The sequence below is a fragment of the Sturnus vulgaris genome, chromosome 1, assembly GCF_052056855.1.
Source record: "Sturnus vulgaris isolate bStuVul1 chromosome 1, bStuVul1.hap1, whole genome shotgun sequence".
Lineage (NCBI taxonomy): Eukaryota > Metazoa > Chordata > Aves > Passeriformes > Sturnidae > Sturnus > Sturnus vulgaris.
Genome location: NC_142243.1, coordinates 45,275,236 through 45,302,418, shown reverse-complemented (window position 1 = coordinate 45,302,418; position 27,183 = coordinate 45,275,236). Strand labels below are relative to the sequence as shown.

Sequence of the window (27,183 nt, the reverse complement as noted above, 5' to 3'; positions counted from 1 at the left end):
AACAATTCTCTTAATATAAACTTCTGCTTTTGTTACGTCAAACACTACTTAGACTCTACCCAGGAAATATACACAGGTGATTTAGAGACCATTACTGTGGTTTAATCTAAGATAGACTAAATGCAAAAGTTAATTACTACTACTACTACTACTCAGTAATTGAATTCATGTAGAGGAGTTTGAGTATTTCTTGCTTCTGTGACAAGAATGATTATTATTGCATAGAACACCACAAAAACCTGTGTTCTCCGGTTTCCTCCAAAGTCAGTTTGTAATAATCAAAATAGACCAATATTTTAAATCCTGTTTTTATCCTTACCTCAGCCTTTCTTCTTCTTTCTTACGAAGGCTGAAATCTCGCTGAACCACTTGGAGCACATGCTCTGCTTCTTCATCAGTCAAGCCAGAAAGGTCCAGTTTTCTCCCCATTGTACACTGGGTCCTGGATATGAATAACTATAAGGAATATCTGAAATCAGAAACAGAAAATAAAATAGAAAAATAAATTGAAAGCACTCATTGTTTTCACAAGTGCATGGAAATCACAGGCACAAAAAGAAAGTTGCTACCATAAACATTAGAAAAGAAAATAGTTGAATCTTTTTGGCTGGAAAATACCTTTTACACTGGCTCCAACCATTAATCCAGCACTGCCAAGTCCATCACTAAACCATGTCCCTAAGCACCACACCTGCATATCTTCTAAATACTTCCAGGAACGGCAACTCAACCACTTCCCTGGGCAATCTGTTCCAATGTTTGACAACCCTTTCAGTGAAGGAATTGCTCCTAAAATCCAACAACTCATACAACTGGAAGGATTCATTTCTGAATCATTTTGCAAGTTCCATGCACTGAAAGCAATCACCCCCCACTTAAATATAAAGGAAAAAGATAAATTATTTGGGATAATAGATGTTGAGGACAGACCTCCATGTTACTTTCAAAAAGGAACATGCTTAATTAAGTCAGGTCAAATCAGGTTTAGACATTTCTTCAGATTTTGCAGTGCAAGCTCTGCCACTGTGTATGTACAGAGAACGTACTCTGCTGTAACACTCAAAAATATATATACTGTCAAAAATATATACAAAATTTTATACTGTCAACTAAGAAATCAGGAATTATTTTAAAGCACCATTTTAAAAAGTAAGCATATAAATTTTAAATGTGTTTCCCAAAGTGACTGGAAAGATTTAGATATCACTATCTATATTTAGATGTCATCACTATATCATTATTTCCCATATTTGGAGGAGAAAAAGCAGTAGTTAATATTATGTGTGAATTGAAGGTACTATAAAGTTTGAACTAGAGCTTGGTCCATTAAGTTTCACTAATGAAATTTGTTCTAATTTATTTTCTCACGACTTTTACTCATTTAATTGGATTCTAGTAAATTCAGCTCTCAGTATTAACTTTTGTCATTTGATTTATGCAATTACTTGGGCAATCATAGAGGTGTCCATCTCTACACTGTGTTACAGTTTCAGAAGCATGAGACAGTTTTTGCATCTCTGTTAACAGCTCCCAGCAATGTATATAATAACCATGAACACACTGTAGTTCCTACACTGTACAGAGGAGGCAACTGTTATGGCCTCTTCATCCATGGTGAGTGGCAACTGGAATGAGGCTTTGTAAAACATCTAAATTGGTTCAGGCTCAAAAAAAACCTCATCTCTAAGGAAAACTGCTACAGCATACAATTAAGTGCTCCAAGTACTACTGCAAGTAGAAGCATGGGGGAAAAAATCAGCTTTATTTTCTGAACATTTCATTTGCTAACCAGATAGTGATGCGGGATGTGGTTGGTTGGGTTTTGTTTGGGTTTTTTTGTTAGTTTGGTGGGGTTTTTTTAAATACAATATTTACTTCGCTACAATTATCCGATTACCATTCTTCAAACAAGAAAAACACACACACAGGAGGGCACTGCTTATTTTTTCTGTTTTGGTTCAGCTATCCATGAAGTCTAGAATAAACTCCTTGTTCAAGAAAACAACACTTCACCAGAACCAAGCAGATAGTATCCAAACTTAGGTGAAATCAAGACGACAAGATCCCTCTAACAAGACATATGCTTACCATACAGCTGAAAAAAAAGTCACAATATTCTGGCTTGACTCTGAATCTACTAAGGAAGATGACAATGAGTATTTAAATGTTATAAAAATGTACTTGTAAGAAAAATTACCCTGTTTTGTGTAGAAGCAAAGTGCTAAAGAAACAAAGGACTGTATATAGTCTTCATTAATCTCACTTGCAAGTGAGAATATATGTTAAAATTAAAGACCGGCTAAAACATAGCAAGGAACAACTGGCAAGATTTTTCTTCAACGCCACACAGGTGCATAAATCTTCTCTAAATTTTCAGCAAATATTAAGATTTTCTTCTGTCCTTTCACCTACAGTCCGTACACCAAAACCTCACTGAGCGCTGGCAAAGAAAAGAAAGGGTGAAGAAGGGTTTGCTGAGGTAACACTTAAGGTACAGATCAAAGATAGAGCATGAAGTGCCCTGGGACACATCTTTCCCTTCAGGCTTTGGGGTACCTGTGCAGCTCTTCCTGCACAAAGCACTCGAGTGCAAAGGTGCCTCTGACTTTCTAAAAGCATGGAGGGGTTTCACTACAGGAAGGCTACATCCATGGGGAAGTAAGCAGGACTTTTCCAAGTAACTTTTTTCATACATACAGGATACACAGTAAAAGAAAATAAAACTTTTTTAAGCAATTCCTGGAGCCAGTAGAGACACCTTCAGCTAGGGCTACAATCATCTGAGACACAAGATGATGAAGGTAACTGGAATTTCATCTTTGATCTCCTAGTATCTTGAGCATCAAGTTAACAACTGTAATTAACATTTTCTTAAGTTCTCCCTTCAGGTCTTCATCAAAATCCTTTTGGAAATGGTGTAAAAATCAGTAATGTTTTTTCACACATGCAAACTGGTCCATCAGTAAAAAAATTATCCCTTTGATTCAGCTGCCAGTGCTGATTGTGACCATGTATTAGAAGGAGGAAATTTACCCCTAAATCTGGGAATAAGTGGGCAGCCCCACTACCTCTGATTGTCTGGGGTTGCAAAGATTTCATTTTAAGTATATATGCTTCAAAATCACAAGCAACTTTAACTTTTGACTTTCATGTGGTTTAGTTCTCTATGGTATTCTTAGTCTTTGCATTCCAATATTACATTAACCTCTAAGGAACTCTGTGTGTTTTCCCAGAAAATAATTTTTCATCACATTACTAAATCACCTCTGATCCGGGAGTACCACAGCAGTTTATAAATATTTATAAACAATTCTCAAATGTCCTTTCTGTGGTAGATCCGGATTATGCATTTTGGAAATACACAATACATTTCTAGAGGAAATGTAACAAGTTACACTAAAAAATAACTTAAAACACACAAAATAGCTTCTCAGCCTAAAATAGCTTCTGGCCTCAATTAAAATAACTTGCATGAGGCTCTTCAGATGATTGCCTTTATGAGTACTTCTTTGATAAACCTCAAACTGAATACAAAATCTAAGATCTCAAAGACTTTACAAGGAGTAGTATCACTCCCTAGAAAACTTTTGTTTAACAAATTAAAATACTGTAACAAGAAAGCCTAGGCTTACAAGACACGATTGGGAATTGTTTGAGTAATACTCTAATCTTAACACTTCTTACAGTTTATTTTAAAATCTAATTAAAACTTCCACATTGAAAACATTTCTTGAGTTTAACCTTAAAAACAAAGCCGAACTCTAGCAAAAAGAAAAACAAGCAAATTAAATGTTTTTCAAGAACTGCAAGCAATGCACGATTTTAACATAGACAAGGGCATCAACACAAGAAACAAGGTCAAGTACTGCATTCCCTACTCACCCATATGACAGCTAAGCTGTTTGGACTTGGAGTCTCAGCAGATGATTAGCATTACTGGGAGGGTGGGGAGAAAAAAAAAGTGCTTTGGGCTAAGTGCCAATTAACATTTAAGACAGATTCTCTGCTTGACAAAGAACCACATTATAAAGATAATTATGCTAGTGGCCACACTGAATATTGTACAACATAGACTTCTTAGTTTTATGCAACCAGCACTAGTGAGGCTGCACCTGTAGTCCTGTGTCCAGTTTGGGCTTCCCCAGAATAAGAAAGGTACTTATGGCTACAATGATGGCTAAGGCACTGGAGCATCTTTCACAGGGAGTGATGCTGGGAGCACTAGGACTGCTCAGCCTGGAGAAGAGAAGACTTGAAGACTTGGGCGGGGGGGGGGTGTATACAGTGGGTATCTGGAAGAGAGCTCTCCAAACAAGAATATCCTATAATTCTGTTTTTCAGCATATTTTTAATCAAGATTTCACCAGTTTCCACAGCACAGTATATGTTTTGCTCTAAAATGCTGTTGATGTGCATTGATGACACGTAATACCTGAGGAACCAAGACCACAAACTCCTTCAACCCAATTATTTGCAATCGAAATATTTCATATACAATACCTTTCTCCCACATAGTCTCAGTTTTAGAGTCACCAAACTCTTCACCAGAGCTTTTCTACTCTGTTCTGCTACTCTATCACTTCTATAATTTCCAGGTAGAAAATCAAGAAGAAACCTACTAGTAATTATATCTTTGATTCTGTCACCAACAAGCTCATCTTTCCATCCTTCATTAGTCTGCCAGGACTTAAATAATACTGCTCAATGTTTCTCCTTGTCATTCTTTCCAGAATTCTTTTAGTACCACAAGAAATTCCTTGTATAATCTTACTGGTGAGCATCTTTCCCTTTTAAATCATACAAGATAGTCACCTTTCTAAGACAAAGAGGAAGACAAGCACTTTGTCATCAACAGAGCTCCTTAACCACCCCTTGTATTTTAAAAAGTTTTGTTTACTGAATTGTCAAAAAAAAAAATTGCCATATTGCCCACGAGGTCATTATGATAATTTTTAATGCAAATGTCACAGTATTTAACATATAAATTACATAATGTCATTCACTTCACTTGACAAATATTAAGTGACAAAAATAACATCTGAATAGTGATTTATGTCAACACACTTGAACAAAACAGACTTTAGCCATAACCCAACATGTAAAAAACATTACTGTCCAAAATAATTTCTATTCCAGCTAGCACATCATTAAGTCTGAAATGAGGCATAATTAATATCAGCCACAAATTTGTTCATCTTTTTTAAACTCCAAGAATGCCTAGAAGCTTGGGTAAAAAACACTGAGTATTCTTCTCTTTACCCTCAAAATGAACAAATGTCTCAAAATAAGAAAAGGGAAAATATCGGAAATAAAAGGCCACCTCTTTGATCGAAAAACTAAATACAACCCACCTGGCTTCAACATGAGACTTGTACCTGGTGTATCACGTTTTAAATGAGATGTAAGATAAAGATCTAAAAGACGATGTTATTCTTTGTACCCACACTGATTTTTAACCGAGTTTTACAGCCCATATTTCCCAGTCTATAACTAAAGCAAAAAAAAAAGTATCTTGCTTTCAGCCTTGGACTAATTTTATGAGAGATTCGCAAAGAGCAAAGCAAACAGCTGCCAAGCTCCTGGGAAAAGTTACATTTGTTTCACTGGGGAATGTAAGGGTTAAAGCAGCAGGTTTTAAAACATGAAGTTCATTCACTTCCTTCAGAGGGAAATGTTCCTTATTAATCAAGTTATTACAATCCTTGTATGTACATTTGTTTAAAAGATTGCTGATACCATAATGGGTGAAACAGTAAACCTTACAGGTCAAAGATTAGTACTGCACGCTTTTAAATTTGAAGCTATTTAGGAAATAAACAGGAGTTTCATACTCTTGCTTCTATATTTTATGTCATTTTAAGTACTGAATATGAAATAGCAGAATGTCCTGGTCACAGCTGGAAGATTATAGAGTTCATTTTCTTCTTAGTAGCTGGTACAGTGCTGTAGGGTTAAACCATGAAACAGAATTAAAAATCTTAGTGAAGTCTCATTCCATTCAAGAAAGAATGACATCTCTCCTCTAAGGATAGCACTCTCCTAAAGACAGAACACAGCATATAAAAGTGTTTCTAAAAAAATAGAACCTATTTTATTTAAAGAGAAAAAAACTTAGAAAAAACCTAAAGATTTCACTGAAGGACCTAATTTCTGTCATCTACCTCTGATGGTTCAAAAAAAGTCATATTAAAAAAGAGAATTTGTAAAATAACCGATGACCATTTTATAATTATGTATCAGGCCTACGACTTATACACAAGTACAAATTCCACTGGGAATTCAAAATGTGATACAAAAGCTAAATTGATGGACCAGAATAATCTTCTCACTGGTAAAACTGAACTAGAAAAGTCTTATCAAAAATTTGTTCCCACAGCTGCTAGAGATCATAGGTTATCTGGCATATACTGATTTCACATATTTCACATGCAAGTGGATTTCTAGTTAGTGTATATTCTCATTTTACTTCAGTCTCCTCTTCCATTGTTTATGCTGAATTTAGGCAAATCATGTTCAGCTCTATTTTCTCTATTTAGTAGCAACCGTCTTATGGAAGAGTGCATAAAGATGATGGGTCTGACAGTATTCTGACTGTGTGAGACTGACTATCACTCTTCCAGAAATGAAGAAGACAGTTTGGAGAAAAAGACAAAATTGGAGCAGTAATGTGCTGACACGCAATTGTATCTTGGATGATTTGCCTCTTCTCCGTGTGCCTTCAGTCTAAAGCATGAAATTCGGCTCATTACTGTAATGGATTGTCAACCAACTCCAGAGTGAATCATCAGAGGCCAGCAGAAAGCCAGCATGTGCACTTAGGGAATGCAACTGATCCCAAAGAGTCCAACACAATCAGATATTTGCACATCTGTAAGCAAGACTTCAGGGGCTTCCCTCTGAATGCCTAACCTGCAAAGTGAGGCTCAGAGCTTAATTCTAAATGCCCAGACTGCCTGAACAGAAAGAGCAGCAGCCACTGAACTGAGTTATGCCTCTTCCACCTTTGCATCAAAACATAGACCAGAACACATCTGGCAAATCAGGCTTCACACTGTACTCACTACGGTTGAGCCAGCATGAAGAGAATACTAAACAAAAAGCTCATTTGTACTCCTACCTCTCCCTTCAGCTTTAACTCAAGAGTGAGGACTGCAAAAATGCATTCACCCACCTGTGCTTCATTACACATGCCACAACCTTCTCCTCAGACACCTGTAGTCCCAGCATTTCATAATCAAAGGCCCTCAAATGAGCCACACAGTGAAGGAAGATGAAAGAAACAGTGAATACTTCCTGGTTCCTTCAAAGAATTGCTGGGTTTCTCCCTCATTCTAAGTGGCAGGCAGAGAAGTGAGCACTCACTTTACCACTGTAAATACACATAAATACCAGTCTAGTACTGGCACCCAGAAAAACTCAGGTTCAATGCCATATTAAGTCTGGGAAGGCTCAATTATTTATCTCCCTCCCTGTGGAGGACAACTGAGAAAAGCCCTCATCAATGCCTGTAAGTATATGAAGAGAGGGGGACGTCCAAGAGCATGTTTCAAGCTCCTCTCAACAGTGCCAAGCAATAGGACAACAGGCAGAAACTGATGCACAAGAAGTTCCACCTGAACATGAGGAAGAGCTTCTTCAAGCAGGTGACCACACACTAGAACAGGTTGCCCAGATAGGTTGCAGTGTCTCCGTCACCAGGAATACTCAAAAACAATCTGGATGCAATCTTGTGCCATGCGCTCTATGATGGCCCAGCTTGAGCAGATGACCAGATAGTCCCTTACAACTTGACCCACTCTGGATATTACTCTGCAGATCCCTATTTCAGATGCCAACATCCTGTTTTCCTGTATGACCTGAAGCAACCAAATGATACAGAAGGTCCCCTACCATACAAACTGTGGAGCAGCACATGGCAAGTATGCATGTCAAAGTTAAATGCCTTCCCCACTATCACAGCAGTCATTATTTGTTAGAAGTTATGCCTTGAGTTTTAGCTTTTATACTTTTTAACTAGAGAGGAGCCTCCTACAGATAACATTCAATAAACTAACCAAGAAAATAGGTCCACTAAAGTAAGTTTTCCAACTTCAAAATGCCAAAGCATCACTATTGAGTAAAGTGGTGATAAGGCTTCTCATCTGAGTTATTAACATCTTTAATATGGAAAAAAAAAAACCACTGAGAGAAAAGGTGAAGCTTTTGTGAAAAGTCAAACAGCTCTAGAAGCACTACACATTTTGCATCTGCATTTAATTGTGTATTTCAATAATACAGGCAAAGAAGTTATGATAAATTAAGAAACTCATCATAACTTGAAAACCATATTGTGATTAATCCATGCAAACTACAAAAGTAAACAACTAAGTGTGGATTGCTTGACTGCGACCAAAACATCTATAACATAAAATCTAACCAGTATGCAAACATACCACAGCCATACTTAAAATATCCTACACAGTAAAATGGATTTGTTTTCCTACAATATCTGTTGCACTAATTGATATCCCTCATCTCTCTTATGAAATACCACCCATGAACATATAATTAAGATTTATCCAAGAACTAAACTTTCACTGAGACAATCTTCCCACAGGACTAGAAGAAAGAAGTTCTATTTTTAGAGGTAAGAAAATGCTTCCAACAGCAGTTGCCACAATGAGGCAGTATTCTCCAGTGCTGCCAGATGTGAAAACAAATTTAATACAGTAAATCACTGTTAATTCAAACCACTGATAGGAAGTCCCACTGCGAATTACTGAATTTTACAGGTTAGCAAGTAAATTAACGAAATAAAAAGCTAAAATTCCTAAGACTGTGCCTTCCACATTCACCGTGACACCTGCAAAATGCTTCTAACCCTGATATATCCTCGAAGAAGCAAGAATCATAAGATATACAACAATGAAGTGACATGTATAAAGCCACATGTCCCATTTCACTGAGACTTTGTGACAAGCTGTAGTTGGCTGACACACAACGTATGCCCTGTGCACTGTAAAAAGGGTTTCAGTAGCAGGTTGTCTTTGGTTTGTTTAGATAACCATTTGTCAAGTGGCATAAAACAAGTGCAAAATAGAGCCAGTGCTGTAGAAAGCCTCTAAAAACCAAAGGAGCTGGGTTAATCTGCCAGGTGGGGGAGTTAATGGACTCGTTTGTTGACACTGGGACCTACTCCACACTGTGCTCAGAAGAGCCTCTGCTTTGGACCAGTGTTCAGATGATTTTTTTATATTGACACTGCACAACATGGAGATAACCTGAGCTTAGACCAATAAACACAAATCTGAAGTTCTGGATCATAAGTTCATACAAATAATGAATGTTTACATTCAAGCATAATACATGGTCAGTCACTTTCTGGAGTTCAAAGGCCAACTTTCAGTGTGAGGTTTTGACTGCTGCTGCTGGATATTTGGATCCAAACTGGACAGTGTCACAGCTCCTTTAGTTTAAACTACAGAACTAGTTCATCTTCTTACAGGTTCAGGAAATCATCCAGCTAGCACAGACACCAAACATATTATTTGAACAGCATAATCAAGTTAAGCCACTATTTTTATGAACTAACTACAGCTCCTCACTTAATCATGCGTGGAACCCAAGTCCACAGCATTTCCAACGATTTGCCTCTTTTTGACCTGTGATACTACCTTGGAGCAGGAATATGAAACCTTATCATTTAATATTAGAAAAGAAGTAGGAGATGGAATAATCAGACTTACCCTCTCTAGAGGTGAACTGCTGTCTTCTCATTTGGGACTCAATTCATAGTTTCTGTGCTTGCAGTGATCAACACATGGACAGTTTTTGTCACTGACTTTTATATCAAGATCAGCTGATATAGTGAAAAACAACACCACTTTTTTGAATCCTCCCCAAAGCTCTTTTTGAAACCTGATGGTGCTCCAAATCATGCACTGTGATTTAACTTAAATCCAAGTCACGGTCTGACAAACAAATATCAAAGCACTTATGACAGTTAGATGCAAGTGCTGAGATAACTTCCAGAAAGGTACACCAAGCACTCCTGGGGATGATCTCCGAGGGGCAAAAGGATCAGTTCTTGTAAGGGGGGAAAAAAACCAATCAATTTCTTGCAAGATTAACAATGGGTAGAAAAATAGGTACATCTCTGAAATTTGAGGTATTTCAGGTCAGTGCTAATTGCATCCCTGTCAACCACACTTAAATCATACACTCCACATCCACGCTGTAGCAATTAATCTTGATGGCAAACCAGCACTTTTCATTTTCGACTACTTTGGGACACAAACTCGTGTTTATACAGCTCAAAACGGCCAGAAGAAAACCCCATTAAAAACATCTTCTGTCCCACAGGTACTGCCTAGTAAGCAAAGAAGCTCTTGTAGTAGCTTCAGAAGAGGTAAAACTCATCACAAGAGCAGAACAGAAAGCTTATTCCACTAGTTATAAACCTATTTTGCTCTTGAGAAAGAAAACAACAGACTATGTACTGTCTTCCTCCAAGAGCAAAAAGCTAGTTTACAACAGCAGAACCACCTATTATTCTGCATGGAGACAAGTGGAGGGTGCTGGGGAAGGGATTGCTTTGTTATTAAAAAAACCCCAAAATTTGAGGCTGTTGCCTGGCTTCAAGACTCATTAAAGACAGTGGGAATGCCATGAACTTTAATAGCCTTTGAATGAGACTATGCTTCTTCAGATTGCTATCACAAGAAGATACTACATTTCACTTTCTACAGAAAATCACCTCAGCACACTTTAAACAGACTTAATCCAGAAACTATGGCTGCCCCCATTTATTCTTTTCCATCAGTAAGCAGCACATTTTGCAAGGAAGAGTCCAGAAGGAGTTTCTTGCTCCTTCTGCTACACAGCAGAACTTGAGGTTGGGTGTTCAGCAAGAGGACAGGATAGAGTTGCCTGCCTGCCAGTCAACACCAGCAAAACACAAGAAAACTAATTAATTGATTACCATGAGGCCATGGGGACAATGCCATTGAAAATGTTTCATCAAGATTAATCTTCACAGTAGTCAGCTCCACCCCAATGGGTGATGTTGAATTTGGAGGTATACTTTGCCTTGAAGAATGTGTATATTCACTTCTTGTGGTAATGTTTTATAACTTAAAACAACCAGTAGATAGTAATAACTCAAATAATCTTACATCAATACTAGTTTTTCCTTTTATGATCATCAATAGATTAAAAGGTAAATTAAGCACAAAGGTAATAAAAAGTAACAATTTTGTTCCTTTACCCAGTTCTGGGGCTAATTGATCAGTAAAAACTTGCTAGATGAGATGTTTTACTAGTAGAACACTCTTTAAAAAGTATTGTATTAGATAGACAGACAGATGGATGTGCTGTTGAAATTTAATGCATATTGGCCTGGAAATTTATTGTGTTCCTACTCCCTGAATAGTATGCACAAGATCTAAAAATATCTCATTATTGCAATATGCTGATATTAACTTTTGACCAGTCAAGCCACTGCAGTTTTTATACCTTCTTCATCTATGATAAAGCTTCTAAGGTGATTCATTAAACTGCTTTCCACTACAGTGTGCTTTATTTATTTATCTTCAGGACACAGAATGCCAAGCATAATGTTTATTTACAGAAAATGAAGTTTTAAAAAGATACAGTGTGTGATTTTTCTACAAGATTAAAAAAAAAAGAAAAGGTAGCATGTTTTAACTGAAAGTTAAATAGCAAGCACATCAAAATCACTAGCCTATCATATGAGTGACAGAACTTAGTGTTGTATCAGATACATATGGGAGGTTTTCCTCTTGGGTTTCTGTAAATTCACAATATTTCAGATACAGGCATCTTTGACCAATCTCACAAAGAGATGCTCAAAACTCAATCACTGCTTGAAATCTTATCAAATTACGCTGTATTCAGCCCATCTGTAAAATCGCCTGGTTTTATCATAAAGGTGAAGTTTCTTTGGTAAATTGAGAAATAGTGTGGTGTGCTTTTGTGCTTTACCAAAATATAGCAGTCATCTTCCTCATCCTTTAAGCCCTAAAAGCATCTTCTGAAAGTAAGCTGCTATAAACCTTGGAGTATAAGAAACTTGGAGCTGTTTTATTCTCTGGCTGTCAGTGGTTCACAGGTAAAACCAGAAGCCTTTATTATCTCTCAGAATCTATCTAAAAAAATAACCTACCTGAATCCAAAAAATAGGTGAATAAAGCATTCCACGGGAAGGCAGCATTAATCTGCTCAAACAATTCAATGGGTTTTCTCAATGAGAAAAGCTGTTCCTGTGGTTTTCATGGAATTATATTCAGCTAGTGTGCTTCAACTTGTCCAGCTTTCCAAGGGCAAGTTAAGGTGGTTTACACTGCCAAACCACGGTTTCCAGTCTTATAACAATAGGGCATGTTAATGTTGGCAGCAATACAAAGGAGCCGCATTTTCATACCAATGTACTGTTTATGAACAATACTGCACTTGATACAGCCTTTCTTCAACATCACCCATGCATACTTTGGGGATTTTTTTTTCTTTATTTAAATACAAGCCGTTCAAGTGTTCTGTTTACTTCAAGTATGAAGTGAAAAAGGTGAATTCCTGCTGTGTTGATACACTTGGGTACACTCCATGTAATGCACTCAGATGTATTCATCAGGTTAGAGTGGAAGCAAGAAACCAACTCAGGAAAATAAATGAAAGTTCTAACTCAGTTTTCTAGATCCAGACATCACTGGTTTAGATGAAGACAAAAAAGGATTACCCTGGCTGAAATGACAATATTGTGTCATTTGAACAGGCAGCAGGTCCAAGAGGCAAATCCTGTCACAGGGTGCAGTGTTCTAAGTATGTCTTACCCCTGTGACGTGTGTGCATTCTCACCACTGGCAATTAATGTATCACAGGTATTGAAAATGCTACTCCCCGGTTTCTAAATGCATTGTATTAAGTAAGTTACCCGACAAGCTCCCCAGGAAGGCTACACAAAAGCCAAGTACCTTTTTAGATGCTTGAGCATAAGGCGTCGGTAAATATGCTCTGATACAATCCCATACCTGAGTAAGGATGGGTAAGGCAGTAGCCTGAGGGGCTATGTAGAAGATACAGTATCATCTGCTTCTTACACAGCTCTCTTCACTTTCTAAAGGTGGAATTAAGCGGCAAACACTACTGTTTGACGTTTAACACTTAGTCAGTGGTCTCAATGCAGTTTATGGAGAGCAGTTATCACCATAAATAAGCAACAATAAAAACCTGTCCCGTTTGATGACAGGTCCATCAAAATCAGAAAGATGTCTGGCAATATGAGAACTAGACCAAATATCCTTCCAGAAAAGGCTTATAAGCGGAACGAGTAAAAGCCTTTATTGCTAAAATCTTTGCTGTGCCTATTCTAAAAAACTCCTGGCTCCATAGCAAGGCAGCTACCCGCATTTTCAAAAATGCAGGAAATAGTCAAATGGTAGGTACAAGGTAAAAAGCATAATTTGTCAAAATAGATTGCTAGTTACAGCTAATGTCTCCGCAAACACGCTTGAGGAGGGGCACACACGCTATAAGGCATTTTGCAATCTAATTCGGTTACGCTTGCCTGAAACATAACACAAATCCCAGCACAACACAGGCTCACACTTAATTAGATTCCCTAAGAAAAGTCAGTCTGAGCCATATGGTATTTTCCTCAGCAGTTACGATAAACTGACCTTGATACTAGGAAAACGCACGCTGCTTCTGTCTGAGGCATAAATTACAAGCGCAGCGTGGCGGGATGCTCCCATGAAACGGGGACAGAGGCAGCGCCACGCCGAAACCCTCCCCGGGCTCCCGGGGAAGTTGATCAAGAGTAAAACACTCCAGTGTTGATGATGATGCACTGCAGTGACAGCGCTCGCACAGCCACGCGGCCAGCAGAACACCACGAAGCTGCTCAGACATCTGTCCGCTAATTAAAGCGCAGCCTAATGCCGCGCTGCCGCGGAGGAGCGGCCCGCCTCGACCCGAACGCCGCGGAGGGCGGCGGCCCCTCGGCCACCAGCGCACCCCGATACCCGGCCCCGCCCGACCCCTCCCCAGCGGCGCGGGCCCCCCCGGCCCGAGCCCGGCCGGCCCCGACGGGCGCTGCGGCCCCGCTCTTCGGCCCTGCTCCTCGGCCCCGCCGCAGGCCGCCCCACGGCGCCGGCCGGCCCCGCGCTGCCGCGGCATGGGGGCCCCAAACCAGCCCGGCCCGGCCCCGGCCGTACTCACCCCCGGCCAAGTGCGAGGGCTGCACCACAATGGCAGGCGGGCGGGAAGTGCCTGGGGCTGGGGCACGGGCAGAGCCACCGCCGGCGGCTGCGCCCCGTCGCTCATGCACGGCGGGGTCTGCGGCCGCCCCGCGCCGGCCCCCGGCCACCACCTGCGCCGAGCCGCCGGGCACAGGTGCCCCAGTCCCGCTCCGCACCGGCCAGCGCAAGGCGAGAGCCGCTGTCTCCTCCTCCTTCTGCTGCTGCTGCTTCTGCCACCACCACCGCCGCCGCTGCTGCTGCTGTCGCTGTCGTCGTCGCCGCCTTCAGCCCTCCCCGCCCCGCCGGACGCGCCACCGAGTGCTGCCGCGGTGCCGGCGGCGGCAGCTCCCGCCGCGCACCGGCACCTGCCCGGGCGCTGCCGCCAATCGCCGGGAAGGGGCCGGGCGGGGGGCGGGGGCGGCGCGCCCGGCAGGGGCGGGAGTTGCGCGCACCTCCGCGCTCCCCCCGCATCCATCCCTAAAGCTGCGCCCCCGACAGGCAGGGACCGGGCTCCCGCTGCCCCGGCGCCGCCCGCCGCTGTCACACCCGCTGGCCAGGGCGGTCACCTGCGGCCCGTCCGCCACCTCAGCCCCAGCTGGCCAGGCGAGGCAGGGAGACGCACAGGTGCTGCTAGACAGCGCCTGTCTGGGCTCTGCGGGGTGCGGGCCACCCGTGGCGGGTATCCAGCAAAGGAAAAGAGAGGCCGGTTGTTGGGAACGGGCGAGAATTCCATCCGTATGGATGCGGCGCACCGGGCAGTCATAAGGAAGGTGCGGCCTGGTCAGTCGTTCAGCTCATCTGTGAGTCACCGCTGTAACGTGGAAGCGCTTTTTTATGTCCTGAATCATTGCAGATCATATTGTATCAGGCTAATTACTTTTCCCTTGGTATTATGTTTTGCTCCCGCTTTTTTTTCTCCCCATGCTTGCTTAACTTCATTTTTAAATAGCTGCAGCTGTTCACTGCAAGGTATGGATTTATTTGATCTCATCTGAAGTGCTCTGTCAAGACAGATGAATTCATTTTGGCAGGTTTTCAAAGAAAATATTTTCTGGGAGAGTATTTTTGTTTACATAGATTTCACAGTATTACAAATAAACTGGTTTAGCAAACGTTTACTTCTATGTTTACGTTTACACTTGCCTGTGTTAATAAAATGGGTGCCACTCTGTGAGGCAGATATCACATTCATTTTAAATGTGTATGCATAAAACAAACAAACAAAAACAACTTTAGGAACTACTCTGCATCAAACATAATTTTGTATTTCCCAAACGCATCTATAGGTAAATGCATGCCTCGGTGTTTCCCAAACAGAAGAAACTTCTTACTTCTTTAAATAAAAACAAGAAAAAGAAGCAGCAATTTTCAACAGTAACATTTTTTCAAGAGCAACATGACATGGCAACAAATCAGGGATTGACTTAAACAACAGGTCATACATTGCTTGTATTGGAAGAGTAATTGATAATACACTTCAGCACTTTTAATAATTTAAAAAAATCTGGATAGAAAACCCTCTCCAATCTTCCAGCTGAAACACTGAAAGAATAATGTTTTGAAGTCAGCCACCAATACCAATAATTCTATAATATTTATGATTATACAACCGTGAGGTCAAACAGATAAAACTGTTTGAGATCCTGCTCCTCACACTCAAGCTACTAAGCTAATATTGAGTTCAAGAGTAATGTCTCGCCCTTACCTCAACATTCTACAATTCGGTACACAGAGAGTTTTTTCTTTCAAGGTAATATTTCACATTCTTCTCCACTGGAGATAGAGCACTGGACTTGAGGCTCTTTCATTCCACATCAGTACAGTAATCAATATGATTTTACATGTTTACATTTACATATTTTTACTGCAACAGTACTCTACCGTGAAGGTATTAATCTGTGGCACAGCTAAGCCAACCATTAATAACTGACAGAGTGCCACTAAAAGAGAGGAAAAGGAACTATGCAAAAGCGAAGAAATACTGTAATTTTCTTGTGGATACTGTGCTAGACTTCTCTATTTGGCTATATCTCCACCCTACTTTTTGGGTGCCCTATTTGTCCTCATCTTCTACAGGTTTTGGTGTCTCACTTGGAGAGAAATCAACTTCTCTTTGCATCTGTAGCAAGCATTTTTGATGGACACCATTCAGAGTAAAAAAAATAAACAAGCAACAAAATAAAACAAAACAAAACCCCCAAACCTGCATAAAATCTCTTTTTCACCCCTATAGGCCAAATCATAAGGGATAAATAAACTGAGATATGCCATGGTCTCCCTGGAATCACATGAGACACAGCCATTGACTAATTAAAATAAGTATCTAAATAAGCATGTGGAATAAACAGCAATCTAGGGAAGAGAAAATATCCAGCCAAAGACAAGTCCCTAGTGGTGGCATGGGAATTTTTACCCCATGAGCAACACATGCCCAAGCACCCTCCCACCCAGTGCCTGACAGTTGCAGAGAGGAGCAGGGCACTGAGAGGTGCAAGGGATACTGGCAGGAGTGAGAAGTCATCAGGGGAAGAAAACTGCCCTGCATGCTTGTCTCACATCCTACAGCTCTGAAATTCACAGTTCTCCATATATTCACAACAGTTAGGATACTACAGACCATGCAATCTTTCAGTGATAATAACCTCAGTGTGGAGAGAAGCAAAAAAGAAGTCAGACCCAGGGAAGGCATCTGTAGTAACAGCAACCATGTTGCTATATGGTGCTGATTAGACAGCAGCATGGGAAAAATCTTGTAAAAAAAATGGGAGGCAGATCTGGTAATAATGGGGTGAAGGACAAGAAAATAATGTGTTTTCTTGGTGGTAAGTTTCTCTTGTCACAATACAGCCTTTTTCCATAAAGCAAAAATCTCATCTAAATGCAGACTGAAATAAGCAGCCTAGTATTGCTTGGAATGCTCCGCACTAAATCCAGTGACGCCATAACTTGTGGCTACAAGGCTGCATTGGCCAACAGGTTACTCTTCAGGCTGTCCCCATGCCTGTGTAACCAGCTGGCTGCACTGGTGTAAGGAGGTCAGGGCAGGCTGCTGCCACGACCTGTGGGACCCTGCCTTAGCCTGACAGCAGTACCTCTGGATAGGAGGCCCCACTCTACAAAGAACTTCCCTCTGCACTCAGCATCCATGGAATGGGGCTGCTAGCCATAAGAAGATTTTTGGAGCACAGCTCATATGATCAGGAATTTTGGCCATCTTTTGTACAGCATACAATTGTTGCAAAATCTTCAAATAGATTTGTTTTGGGGAAAATAGGATTTTTGCTGGTTTGGTATTCCCTCAGAGGACACACAAGGGGATGCAGAAATATGTTAGCCAATGTGCACAGTCATGCTGGATTATTCCTTGACAATCCCAGACCGCTCCAGGAGCGTTTTGTGAAGTTTGCTTTCTGAATGTCCCTACCTTCTTGATAAAAGTAGGGGTTTTATGAGGGAAATTGGAGATACAAATGTGGACAGTACCTGCTGAAAAGCCACCAGCTGCTGTGTTAGCCACAAAGACCAATTATTAATTTATTCCAGCCTACCGGTATCTCAAGGCAGCAAATGAAGACAATAATAAGTACTGAAGATAGTACTAAGTAAGTATAAGTAATAATTAATAAGTAATAAGTAAGTTTCTCTTGCTTTCAACTGACCTCTTAAGGCCTCAGAGTATTTTCACGAAGTGTAGTTAACAATAATTTGATGGTAATAACTTGAAAGTCATTGTAACCTTTTATCTTAGTGTCTTAAAGAACTTCATAAACATAAATAATTTTACAAAGTGTCTATGCAAAACATGGAATATCGTCATAAATAAGTCAAAATAGTTCAGTTATTCATGGCGATAAGAAAATGAGTAAGAAGAGAAAGAACCTAAAAGAACGGACACATTTTTAATAATACCTAGTATGTAGGGCATAACATTTGATATTACACTTTGCCATGACTTTCCTTTGGAGATTTCAGCAGCCATGCTCCCTGCCCCACAAGCCTCACAGTGTATGGAGAAGTTCTGACAAATGCTAAGTGTGAAAAAGAAAAAGGAAAGCTGAGAGAAGACAGTATTAGGGTTATATACCTAGCAAAGGAGACAGCTTGAGGAAATTTTGGTATTTACCTAGCAGCAGCAGAACTTAGGCGAGCTAACACTTTGAAAAGACACAAACTTACCAAACTCTCACAACTGGGATGAAAACAGTTGCAGACGAACTGTAACTAATGCAGGAAAACAATTTATTATAAGTGGGGGGACAGAAAGGAGGGGGTTTTTGGTTCTGTTGTGGTTTTGTGGTCAATGAAAAGGCAACAACAGGAATATGAATTAGTAAGAGAGATGGTAGAGAAAAAATAAATGATACGTAATTCTTTCCATGATTATTGGAAAGAATGGGAATAATCAGAATGGGAATAAGTTGCAGAAGAGAGCATGATGCTGCTGTATTGCTCTTACTGTAAATTTCCTCATTCTTCCAGGGTGTATAAATGCAAGCCTGAAGGTGTCTGCAGAAGAAGCTACATGCAAAGAAATGAAGACGCTTTCAGTGCTCTTCCCTCATGACTGCCACCAAACAAGTATGTGCGAGGACAGGATTAGGCTCCTACATTTCTGCAAGTAAAAAGAAAATTCTTAAAAACTGTGGTGACTTCTTCGATTTCCTTGAAGAATGGAATTTATTTTTTGGCAGTGGCTGAAACACATGGAACAAGTGTTCTTCATCCTCAGGGGATGTTTTTTTCTTTCTTTGTTTATTTTTTATATCGGTCTTTTTCTTTACTTAGCCTAACCTTTCATGTGATAACTCCTTCTTAGTCATCAATCCGAGGATGAGCAAGCAGCAGAAGGGATGTGGTCCACCAATGCATTTCTTCAGAGCTGCATTTATGTCCTGGGCAAAGTGGCATTGAGGATGTGGTAAAATCTTTAGTATGGCTCAGCTCCGCTCTCTTCTTCACAAATTAAAAAAATGAGAAGAAGTTCCGTGGTGCCCAGGGGAGGAATAAGAAAAACTGTGCAAGTCTCCGACTAAATAGGAAAATGCTCATATTAAGGCAGATTTGACTTCACGGATCCAAGCACTGAACAAACAGGAGTGAGTGTTGGCTTAGCTCTTGATCTCTTGTGTTTAGTGGTATTTTCATTCAGCTTCATTTGATTTCTTTGTAGCAGAATCAACAGACGGCTGTGAAATTTTGGGTTTAAAACAAACCCATCTAAAACTATTATGCCTGCAGCTCTTTTTCGGGTTCATTGCTTCAATTCTCTAGCAGCATCAGGAATTTTTTATTTTACTTAACACCTCTGATACCTAGGGCCAGACTACAAGAATACACTCTAGAAGGTTGTTTTTCATAAAAAGACCTATTAAATGCTTTCCTTATTCAAATAAATTGATGCTTTTCATTATTCGAAATTATTAAAATCTAAGTTGTCATCAACCCAACTGCCTTTGGCTAAAGCTGATAAATGAAGGTGATAGTTTTAAATGCTTTCCTGTTCCTTGTAATAACTCTATACAGAAAAACTATCCTCAGATGCATAGAGTATACATTATATAATTCTGTGCTTATATTTTACGAGCAAAACCACAGCAATAATGCAACAAACCCTCATGAATAGAGCCTTAAAAATCCTAGACAGTACAAAACTAGTGAATTCCTTTAAGGAAGATTAGTCAAAATTAAAATACTTTATATTAACTTCTTATATTTTAGTACATCCTGAATAAAGTCGTTTTCAGATTTTTTTTTAATGAAACCCTAATCCTGACAGTAATTTCTGCATAGAAATGAGGTCAACAGAACCAGATCAGCAGAATTTTCCAAACAATTGTTTGGAGGTATAGGATTTAACCATTTCTGAGTCAAAGAGAAAACTCATCTTTTCAAAGAGAAGAAGTTTGATCACTTTTTTCCCCTTCCCATTAGACCACTGGATGGAAATAGGTACAATTTCATCCACATTTACAAAACTTTTATGCAGCCGTCTTACACTGAATTCCCTTCTTCTGTGATATTTATCTGTTCAGGATCAGTAGCATGTGGCTGAGGAAAAATGGATGTTGTGACCAGCAAAAATGCCTGGTGACAGTGAGACGAGCTCTTTGCTAATGACACGGGCTGGTTAATTAATGCTTCTGAGCCATATTAGTTGGATACACTGATCTGCTAAGGTTTACCCAGAAGCAGTAGTAGCAGATATTCTGAGAATCTATTCTCCATTACACAAGTCACAGAGATGGACATTAAAATAAAAATTACCAAGCAAAAGCTATTTCCACAACGACTCTTTCAGAAAGGTAGTTTCTCTGTTCCCAGACCCAAAGCTTAGTGACAAATGCATAGCAGCAACAGTCAAAGCAATTAAAAGAAAGTTGCCTGCCAGCACCTCATTCCAGAAAAGGACTGAGTCAAAGTATTGTGAAAGTAGATGTGTCGGATGCTAGCACATCTAATCATGTTACTACTGTTTGACATATTCTTGCACAACCTCTCACATGCCTTGATTATGCTCAGTATCCTTTGAGCTTGTTCTGTACAAGCACATAGAAAATACATTGTGCTTGTTTCAAAGAGCTTACCCCACGAATGCTTTAATTCCTCTCCCTGGATTTTCTATAATCAGTTTGTTACTTGGTGTTTTCTCACACACAAAGTAAAATTCTTCTCATTTAATTTACCCCCAAAAGAGCACGGGATAAACTAGAGCAGGATTATATCTGTCACAAGCTGCAGAAATGACTGTATGGTTTTATTCAAATCAAATCCTCCAGGGATTGTCCCAAATACACACTAGTTGTTTTTTTTCTATATCTGCCTTGGGATCTCAGATCAGACGTTTTGCTTTTCCATCTTGTTTTAAAGGTATCGTTTCTGACCAGGACCATGTCACTTCACCTTTCATTGTCCTTGCAGAAGACTGCAGGCACTGCACAGATGCACTCTTCTTCTGCAAGACCAGCATCAACCCTGCAAGACTTATTCCTTAACTCATTCCACTCGGTCCAAATTAACAACAGCTAGACTTCAGGAATTTCTCATTTTTATCATTCCTATGAGAACCACCTTTCCAGTGTGCAAACTGGCGTACACCAGCCCTCCAGTACACCCAGGCCCAGATGACATATGTCCTCTTTCCCTGCTCAGCTCTGAAACTCTCAGCTCTCAGACCAATAGGGTGTGTCACTCCAGACAAATATTTATATACTGAGCTTCATTTCCTTATGCAAGTTCCCAGTGAATGTATAAAACTACAGTCACTAGAATTTTAAAACCTAGGACACCCACATCTATTAATTAAGTATTTAAGGGGAGAGACCAGTCTCTAATTGCAGAGCTCAAACTGTTCATTTTCCTATGGGAGCCAATTATTGTTGTTCTCCTCTGTGGCATCTCCACTTTAGGCCATGGGGTTATGAAGACAGATGAGTAAATAGTGCATATAAGATATCTGTGAATTATTAACAAAGTCATTAAAACAATTACAGATAATTTTTACTGAAATAGGATCTAGCACAAAGAACAGTTAGTCTTATTGGGCCCAGGCCATCTGTGATACCAGGAACAGGAAGCTCTGCAGCCAAATCTTAACCCAACAACCTTTTTGATTAAAAAACCCTTTGACATTCACTTTGAAAGCCCTCGGTTGTTTTCTTGTGGTCATACTTATGAGAAATTATTCTGGTGCACTGGCTCTTTGCTGACAAGCATCTCTGTATCAGGAAAGATGTCTGTGGCCCTCACAGCTGGACTTGGGAAACCTAACAGGATGGCTGCCCAGGTGGGTAAGCATTAGTCCCTAACTGTAAATATAAAGTTGCAGACCAATGTTTTTCTTTAAATACACCTAGGAAGAGCATGGCCATTAACAGCCTTCCCTGGCAGGTGAGTTTTCCAAGTGTTGGTTGGTACCAGTGTGCTGCACACATGCTGCCACATTCCCTGTGACAAGTTGACATTGTTTGAATCCTCCCTGTATGCAAACCCATTTAGAATAGGCCTCCATCAACGGGCAATTAAGCTGTTACAGCCATCACTGCTTGATGGCTTGATTTCTGGAAGAGCAGATGGCCCATACCTCTTACTGGAGATTTCAGCCCATTTTATTTCAAGCGCTCCTAGTTCTGTAGCTTTATTTCCTTGTGTCTGAATAGCAAAGCTGGAGTGGTCCTGAGGTGGCATGTGAAATGCAGCCTCACTCCTATTACCACACCTGTGACAGAAAAGTGAAAAATTTGCTCTCCTTTAAATGAAAGTACCTTTGGTGAAGGTAATGAATATTTCTTTTTCTCTGAAATGGTCTGGAATGTAATCCTTGAAAAAACAAACCTGCTACAATTATGTACTGCTGTGGTAGAAGAGATAATAAGGTTTCCACAGCAACTATTAGCAGTGACCCAGCATAACCAAGAGCATTATGTGACTTCATTACTTCTTAACTATTTGATGGTCTATATTAAATGACATTAACAGGAATAGTTTCAGTTACACTTTTAATACCCTGTTGATGCACTTGATGCAAATAGCTCTACCACAAGCTATAACTCTTTTAAAAAAAAATCCCAAACCAAGCCCTCAAACAGAATAGCAAATAAATTGCCAAGCTAGCATTGCTGTAAGACTATAGCTTTTATATCTGAGGTTCATTTGTTTCAATTGCAGCTATATTGCCCTTTCTTGCAACTTAATCTTACCTCTACTACATGCATAAACATTTTAAAACATCATCATATGAAATGATGAAAAAATAATTTAAAATTACTCTATTCTCAAAGGCATTGTCAAGGTTCTTTACTTGGTGGTAGGGAATATTTTGCCAGTGGAGAAGTGACGGGTAATGCAAAGGGATAAGCAGAGAAAATTCAGGATCCCTGTAGGCCCCAGACACAGCTTTATCTGTGAGGTGAGGTTCTCTGAACAGAAAATGGGGAGGATAAGTATGAATTCTTGATAAGAAGACAGAAATACATAGGGTTTTACCAGCCACATGAATAATAAAATTCCTTCAGTCTGTTGACCAAGTGCAGTTCAAGAGCAGGACACCAGCTTTGGCAGTCAGCTCTAGGACCTCAACATTCATTCCTACTTATTGAGAAAATTATAGGGAGCCAAAAGCACACACTCATGGAAGCTGATATCTCAAATCTCAGGAGCTCAGGGAAAGGCAAAACAGAAAGTATAAATGAAGTACAAAATAAGTACATTGGTGGACTGTGTTCAGTTGTTAATGGGGGAATCCACTCTCCTAATCTTCACTGGAGCATTAACTAACTTTAGACCAAAGATCCTGACATTCAGATAAAGAAAGGTCTGTAGATTTCAGGAATATGGCATATTAACCAAGAGAGTCCTCGTGTATGGATACACACACGAGTGGTCTTTCCAGACTCCTTCAGTGTCTGAAGTTACTAGATTAAGAGATAAAAATCACATAATCCCCAATTTTCCCATATCTGCTTACACTGTGCCTGTTATGTTATGAGAGATGGTACTGTAATAAGTAACAAGAGAGACTACAGTCAATGATTCCTGTAGGCAGAAAATAAACTCATGCCTTTCCAACTTCCCTTGTGTTATAACATAATTTGTGTCTTACTTTGCAGGAGTACTACTCATATATGGGACTGCTTAAATTTATTTCAAATAAAAGTTATGTGAAAGGTTGGTTTCAGCAATACAAGAAAAAAACAACAGTGAAACAGCCAAGGTTCTGGTTGAGATCAGTTCATCAATCAAAAGCTGAACTTAGGAAAGACAAAATTGTAAAGATGTATAGGAAGGAAAAAATCCCTAAAAGCATTTCCAAGAGCTCTCAGTAGTAACAAATTCTCATTTTGCAAGAGTCACACATCATTTTTGGAGAGGTCGTACCATTGTTTTGGACCAAAGTCTGATTCCACCCCAGCATTCCACTCAAGAATCACAGGATCTCCTTTTGTCTAAGAGGCTCCATCCCAAAGCAGTGAACCATATTCTGGCCTTGTTACAGAAATGTCAACAATTATCAGGACACTGCAATGCAGCTCTGAAGCCTGGTGTAGTCCTGGTATTACCATGTTGCACAACATCTCATTCTTTTCTTTCAGGTCTGTAATGACCTGGGGTAGGATATAAAACGTCCTCTGAGGCTCTGGGGTAGAAATCAAAGGTGATTTTTCCTCTGAAACTCCCTTGTTATAGCCTTGGCAGGGGACAGAGCTTCCCAAAGGTGTTGCTTACCAATGGAGCCAATCTTGAGAGAGTCACATAGTCACCTGCATAAAATCATGCTGCTTGCTTCAAAATTTTCTTAATGTTCGATATGATTTGCATTTTAAAGTAAATACAATCAGATTCAGACACTTTGCAGTACATATTATAGACACCAAGGGACAGAAAGAATATACTCAACATGGGAAATGACAGTCACATCTGCTTCTACAAGGAAATGAGAATAGACTGTGTGTGAGGAGAGTGATATCTCAATCTGTATCAGAGCAACTACATTTGAAACAGTGGCACCAGCAAGGTGAGTCTCAGACAACCTCATTACTCTCTGGGTATGATTACTTTGGTGGTTCTTCTCCTAAATGCTGTTCCTTGTTTTGTAGGGTCTGAATGTGCAAGTTATTCTACTCCTCTCCGCCTATGCTGTACCAAATCCATCACAAATGAGAGTGATAGCTTCAATCAATTTTCAAAATCTGTATGTGACTACATTTAGGATTTTACTTATTATTATGTTTTATTATTTCAAAGATTCTTTAATGGTCTTCTGGGGCATTACACCTTATGCACTTTTCAGAAGATTACTTTTTTTGAGTTGCAGCGTTTCATACGTGCAAATAGTTTATTTTTACCTTGCGAAAAGTTCCAGTGCATTTTTGAGCTACTGACTACTAAAACTTTGCTTCTCAAATTAAATTGTCTTTTTTTTTCCCAGTCAGGAAAATATAACATGTACTTACTATTTATTAGCTTTTTATTGAATGAAATAATAAAGGGCACCAGCAAAGAACCCAGCAGCAACTCAGACAACTGTTCTTGCACTCTAACTATAGAGATAAATTAGACTTTTTCCCCCCTCCATAAATCTTCATGAAAAACACTAATTCATATCTTTGGCCTGATTTCTCCCTCTACTGGTCTGAAAAAGAATCTTTCCTATAGGATATGTCAAGACCTTTTGTATTAAAATCTGACCTTTGTGTTTGCACTACAGCAAAGAAAGCATGATGGCCCTGGAGTTCATTCTCTGCAGTTCTCATGAATCGCATTAATCACCCCTGTAGTCCATGGACAAGGACAACACCTTCAACGGTCTGGCCACATTTATGCCATTTCTTCATAACATACCTCCTCTCTGTAGGGATTTGAGCTTGAATAGTCATGTGATAGCATGAGAACAAATGACAAATCCATGATTCATACATCACCTTGAACCTCCTTCAAGTGATGAGAGTGAATTGCTGTTTGAAGTTTGCTCCTCGTTGAGCAAAATGGAACACCTGAATAGGAAAAGGTGAGACAACTGCCATTTTAAACATTGTAGTGGTAAGAATAGCCAAAATTCTCTAAGGCTGGGTATTCCTTACTCAAGAGAAGCCAGTCTGCATAGAGGCTCTGCTCAAATGACATTGCCATTCTGTTTCCCCTCAGTCATGCTTTTCTCTCCTTGGGCAGTCACATAGAAAGCTAGCTCAAGGAATGTGTCTGGCCAAAAAGTACCTCCAAAAAGTTATTTTTTTAATCCAGCAACTTGAACTTCAGTCAGCTTAATGAATGAAGAGAATGAATAACAGCCTGATAACAGTTCTGGCACATTCAGGTTCCCCATTTTCCTTAATATAGCCTTCATTTTATCTACCACATATTCTCCTCCCAAAGGACCAATCACACTGTCCCTGGTTTATCTTTGGGCCCCAGAGGTGCCCTTTAACCTACAGTGCCAGCACAGAGGTGAATGTGCCAACACTGAAGTCCACTTATATACTCTCAGGATTAGGCTACCATGTATTCCTATGGAATACAGGGAGTGTATCAGCACAGATTATGCTCAGATCACCCTGGACATCCATCTTCCTTGTGATTTAAACTACAGAGGAAACATTGATTTTCAGCATGACTCATTGACAAGCTTTTACCTCACTGTTTGCCACTGATGAAGGCTTGTGTTACCGGGTTCCTTCAGCCACAGGATCACAGCCTGATCTCCATCAAGGCTGAGCTCTCCCGAGGCCAGCATAAGTGGCTGCTGCATCCCAGCAAGTAGCCACGTCACAGCATCAAGATGCTCAGGTTTTTATTCCTGAAGCAGGAATCCACTGCATTTGCACAATCAATTGGACCAGAGGCAGAAGAGACACAGGGAAAGTTTCCAAGTCGAGGTTCATCATACAGCTGTTTGGAGGGTGAGCCCAGATTAATTTCTGCACTGAAGGTTGTTTTGCTTTTACAGGAACAGCCTCAGCAAACCCAGTTATTCAGAGCCAGCCTATAAAATTAAGGGCATTTTTTTCCCCATCACAGCCTGGTAGCTTGCAGCTGTGAGTGGAGAAACAGGAGGAGATTACCAAAATTAAACTTAAAAAACTCAGCTTGTAAGCACCATTAGTCTCGATGGCAATAAGAAATGTTTGCTGAGAAGTTTAGAGGATCATATACTTGACACTGTGAGAAAGTATATAACCTTTCTGTCAGAGAAGAAAAGAGTGTTAAGATAGAAGAGAAAAGCCTTGCTCAGTGTCAAGGATGTCTAAACAACTGTTTAAAGCTAATCATGATCTGGAAAGGTAGCCATGAGATGCGAGGCAGGAAAAAATAAAGGAGTTAATGCTAAATCCATGTGGCCAAGGAAAGGAAAGAAATACTCTGGAAGCAACAAAAATAGATAGTTACAGAGCACATCTTAATGGAAATATTGCATATATTCTCATTTGTGGATCTTTCTGGTCTCTATGAAGACAAG

The 27,183-nt window shown here is 40.0% G+C and overlaps 1 protein-coding gene and 1 long non-coding RNA gene across 7 annotated transcripts in view; one reads left to right on the top strand and one right to left on the bottom strand.

Annotated features, from left to right (window-relative positions):
- Positions 1 to 14,427, bottom strand: part of MYRIP (myosin VIIA and Rab interacting protein) — a 205,941-nt gene extending 191,514 nt beyond the window's left edge. For 5 of the 6 annotated variants that reach the window (XM_014878375.2, XM_014878377.2, XM_014878376.2 and 2 more), the window contains exons 1-2: positions 14,215 to 14,317; positions 320 to 469 (exon numbers count right to left, since the gene is read on the bottom strand). In XM_014878375.2, the coding sequence (XP_014733861.2) occupies positions 320 to 429 (110 nt within the window). In that variant the 5' untranslated portion in view covers positions 430 to 469; positions 14,215 to 14,317. Of the gene's footprint in view, positions 1 to 319; positions 470 to 14,214; positions 14,318 to 14,410 lie in introns of those variants that run through there. The other variant, XM_088165401.1, reaches the window with a different exon arrangement.
- Positions 14,428 to 14,801: 374 nt separating this feature from the next.
- Positions 14,802 to 25,460, top strand: LOC148225181 (uncharacterized). Its single transcript, XR_015803871.1, has 3 exons — positions 14,802 to 15,034; positions 18,714 to 24,744; positions 24,827 to 25,460. It is a non-coding gene; the product is annotated as an uncharacterized LOC148225181 (long non-coding RNA).
- The last annotated feature ends 1,723 nt before the right edge of the window (positions 25,461 to 27,183 follow it).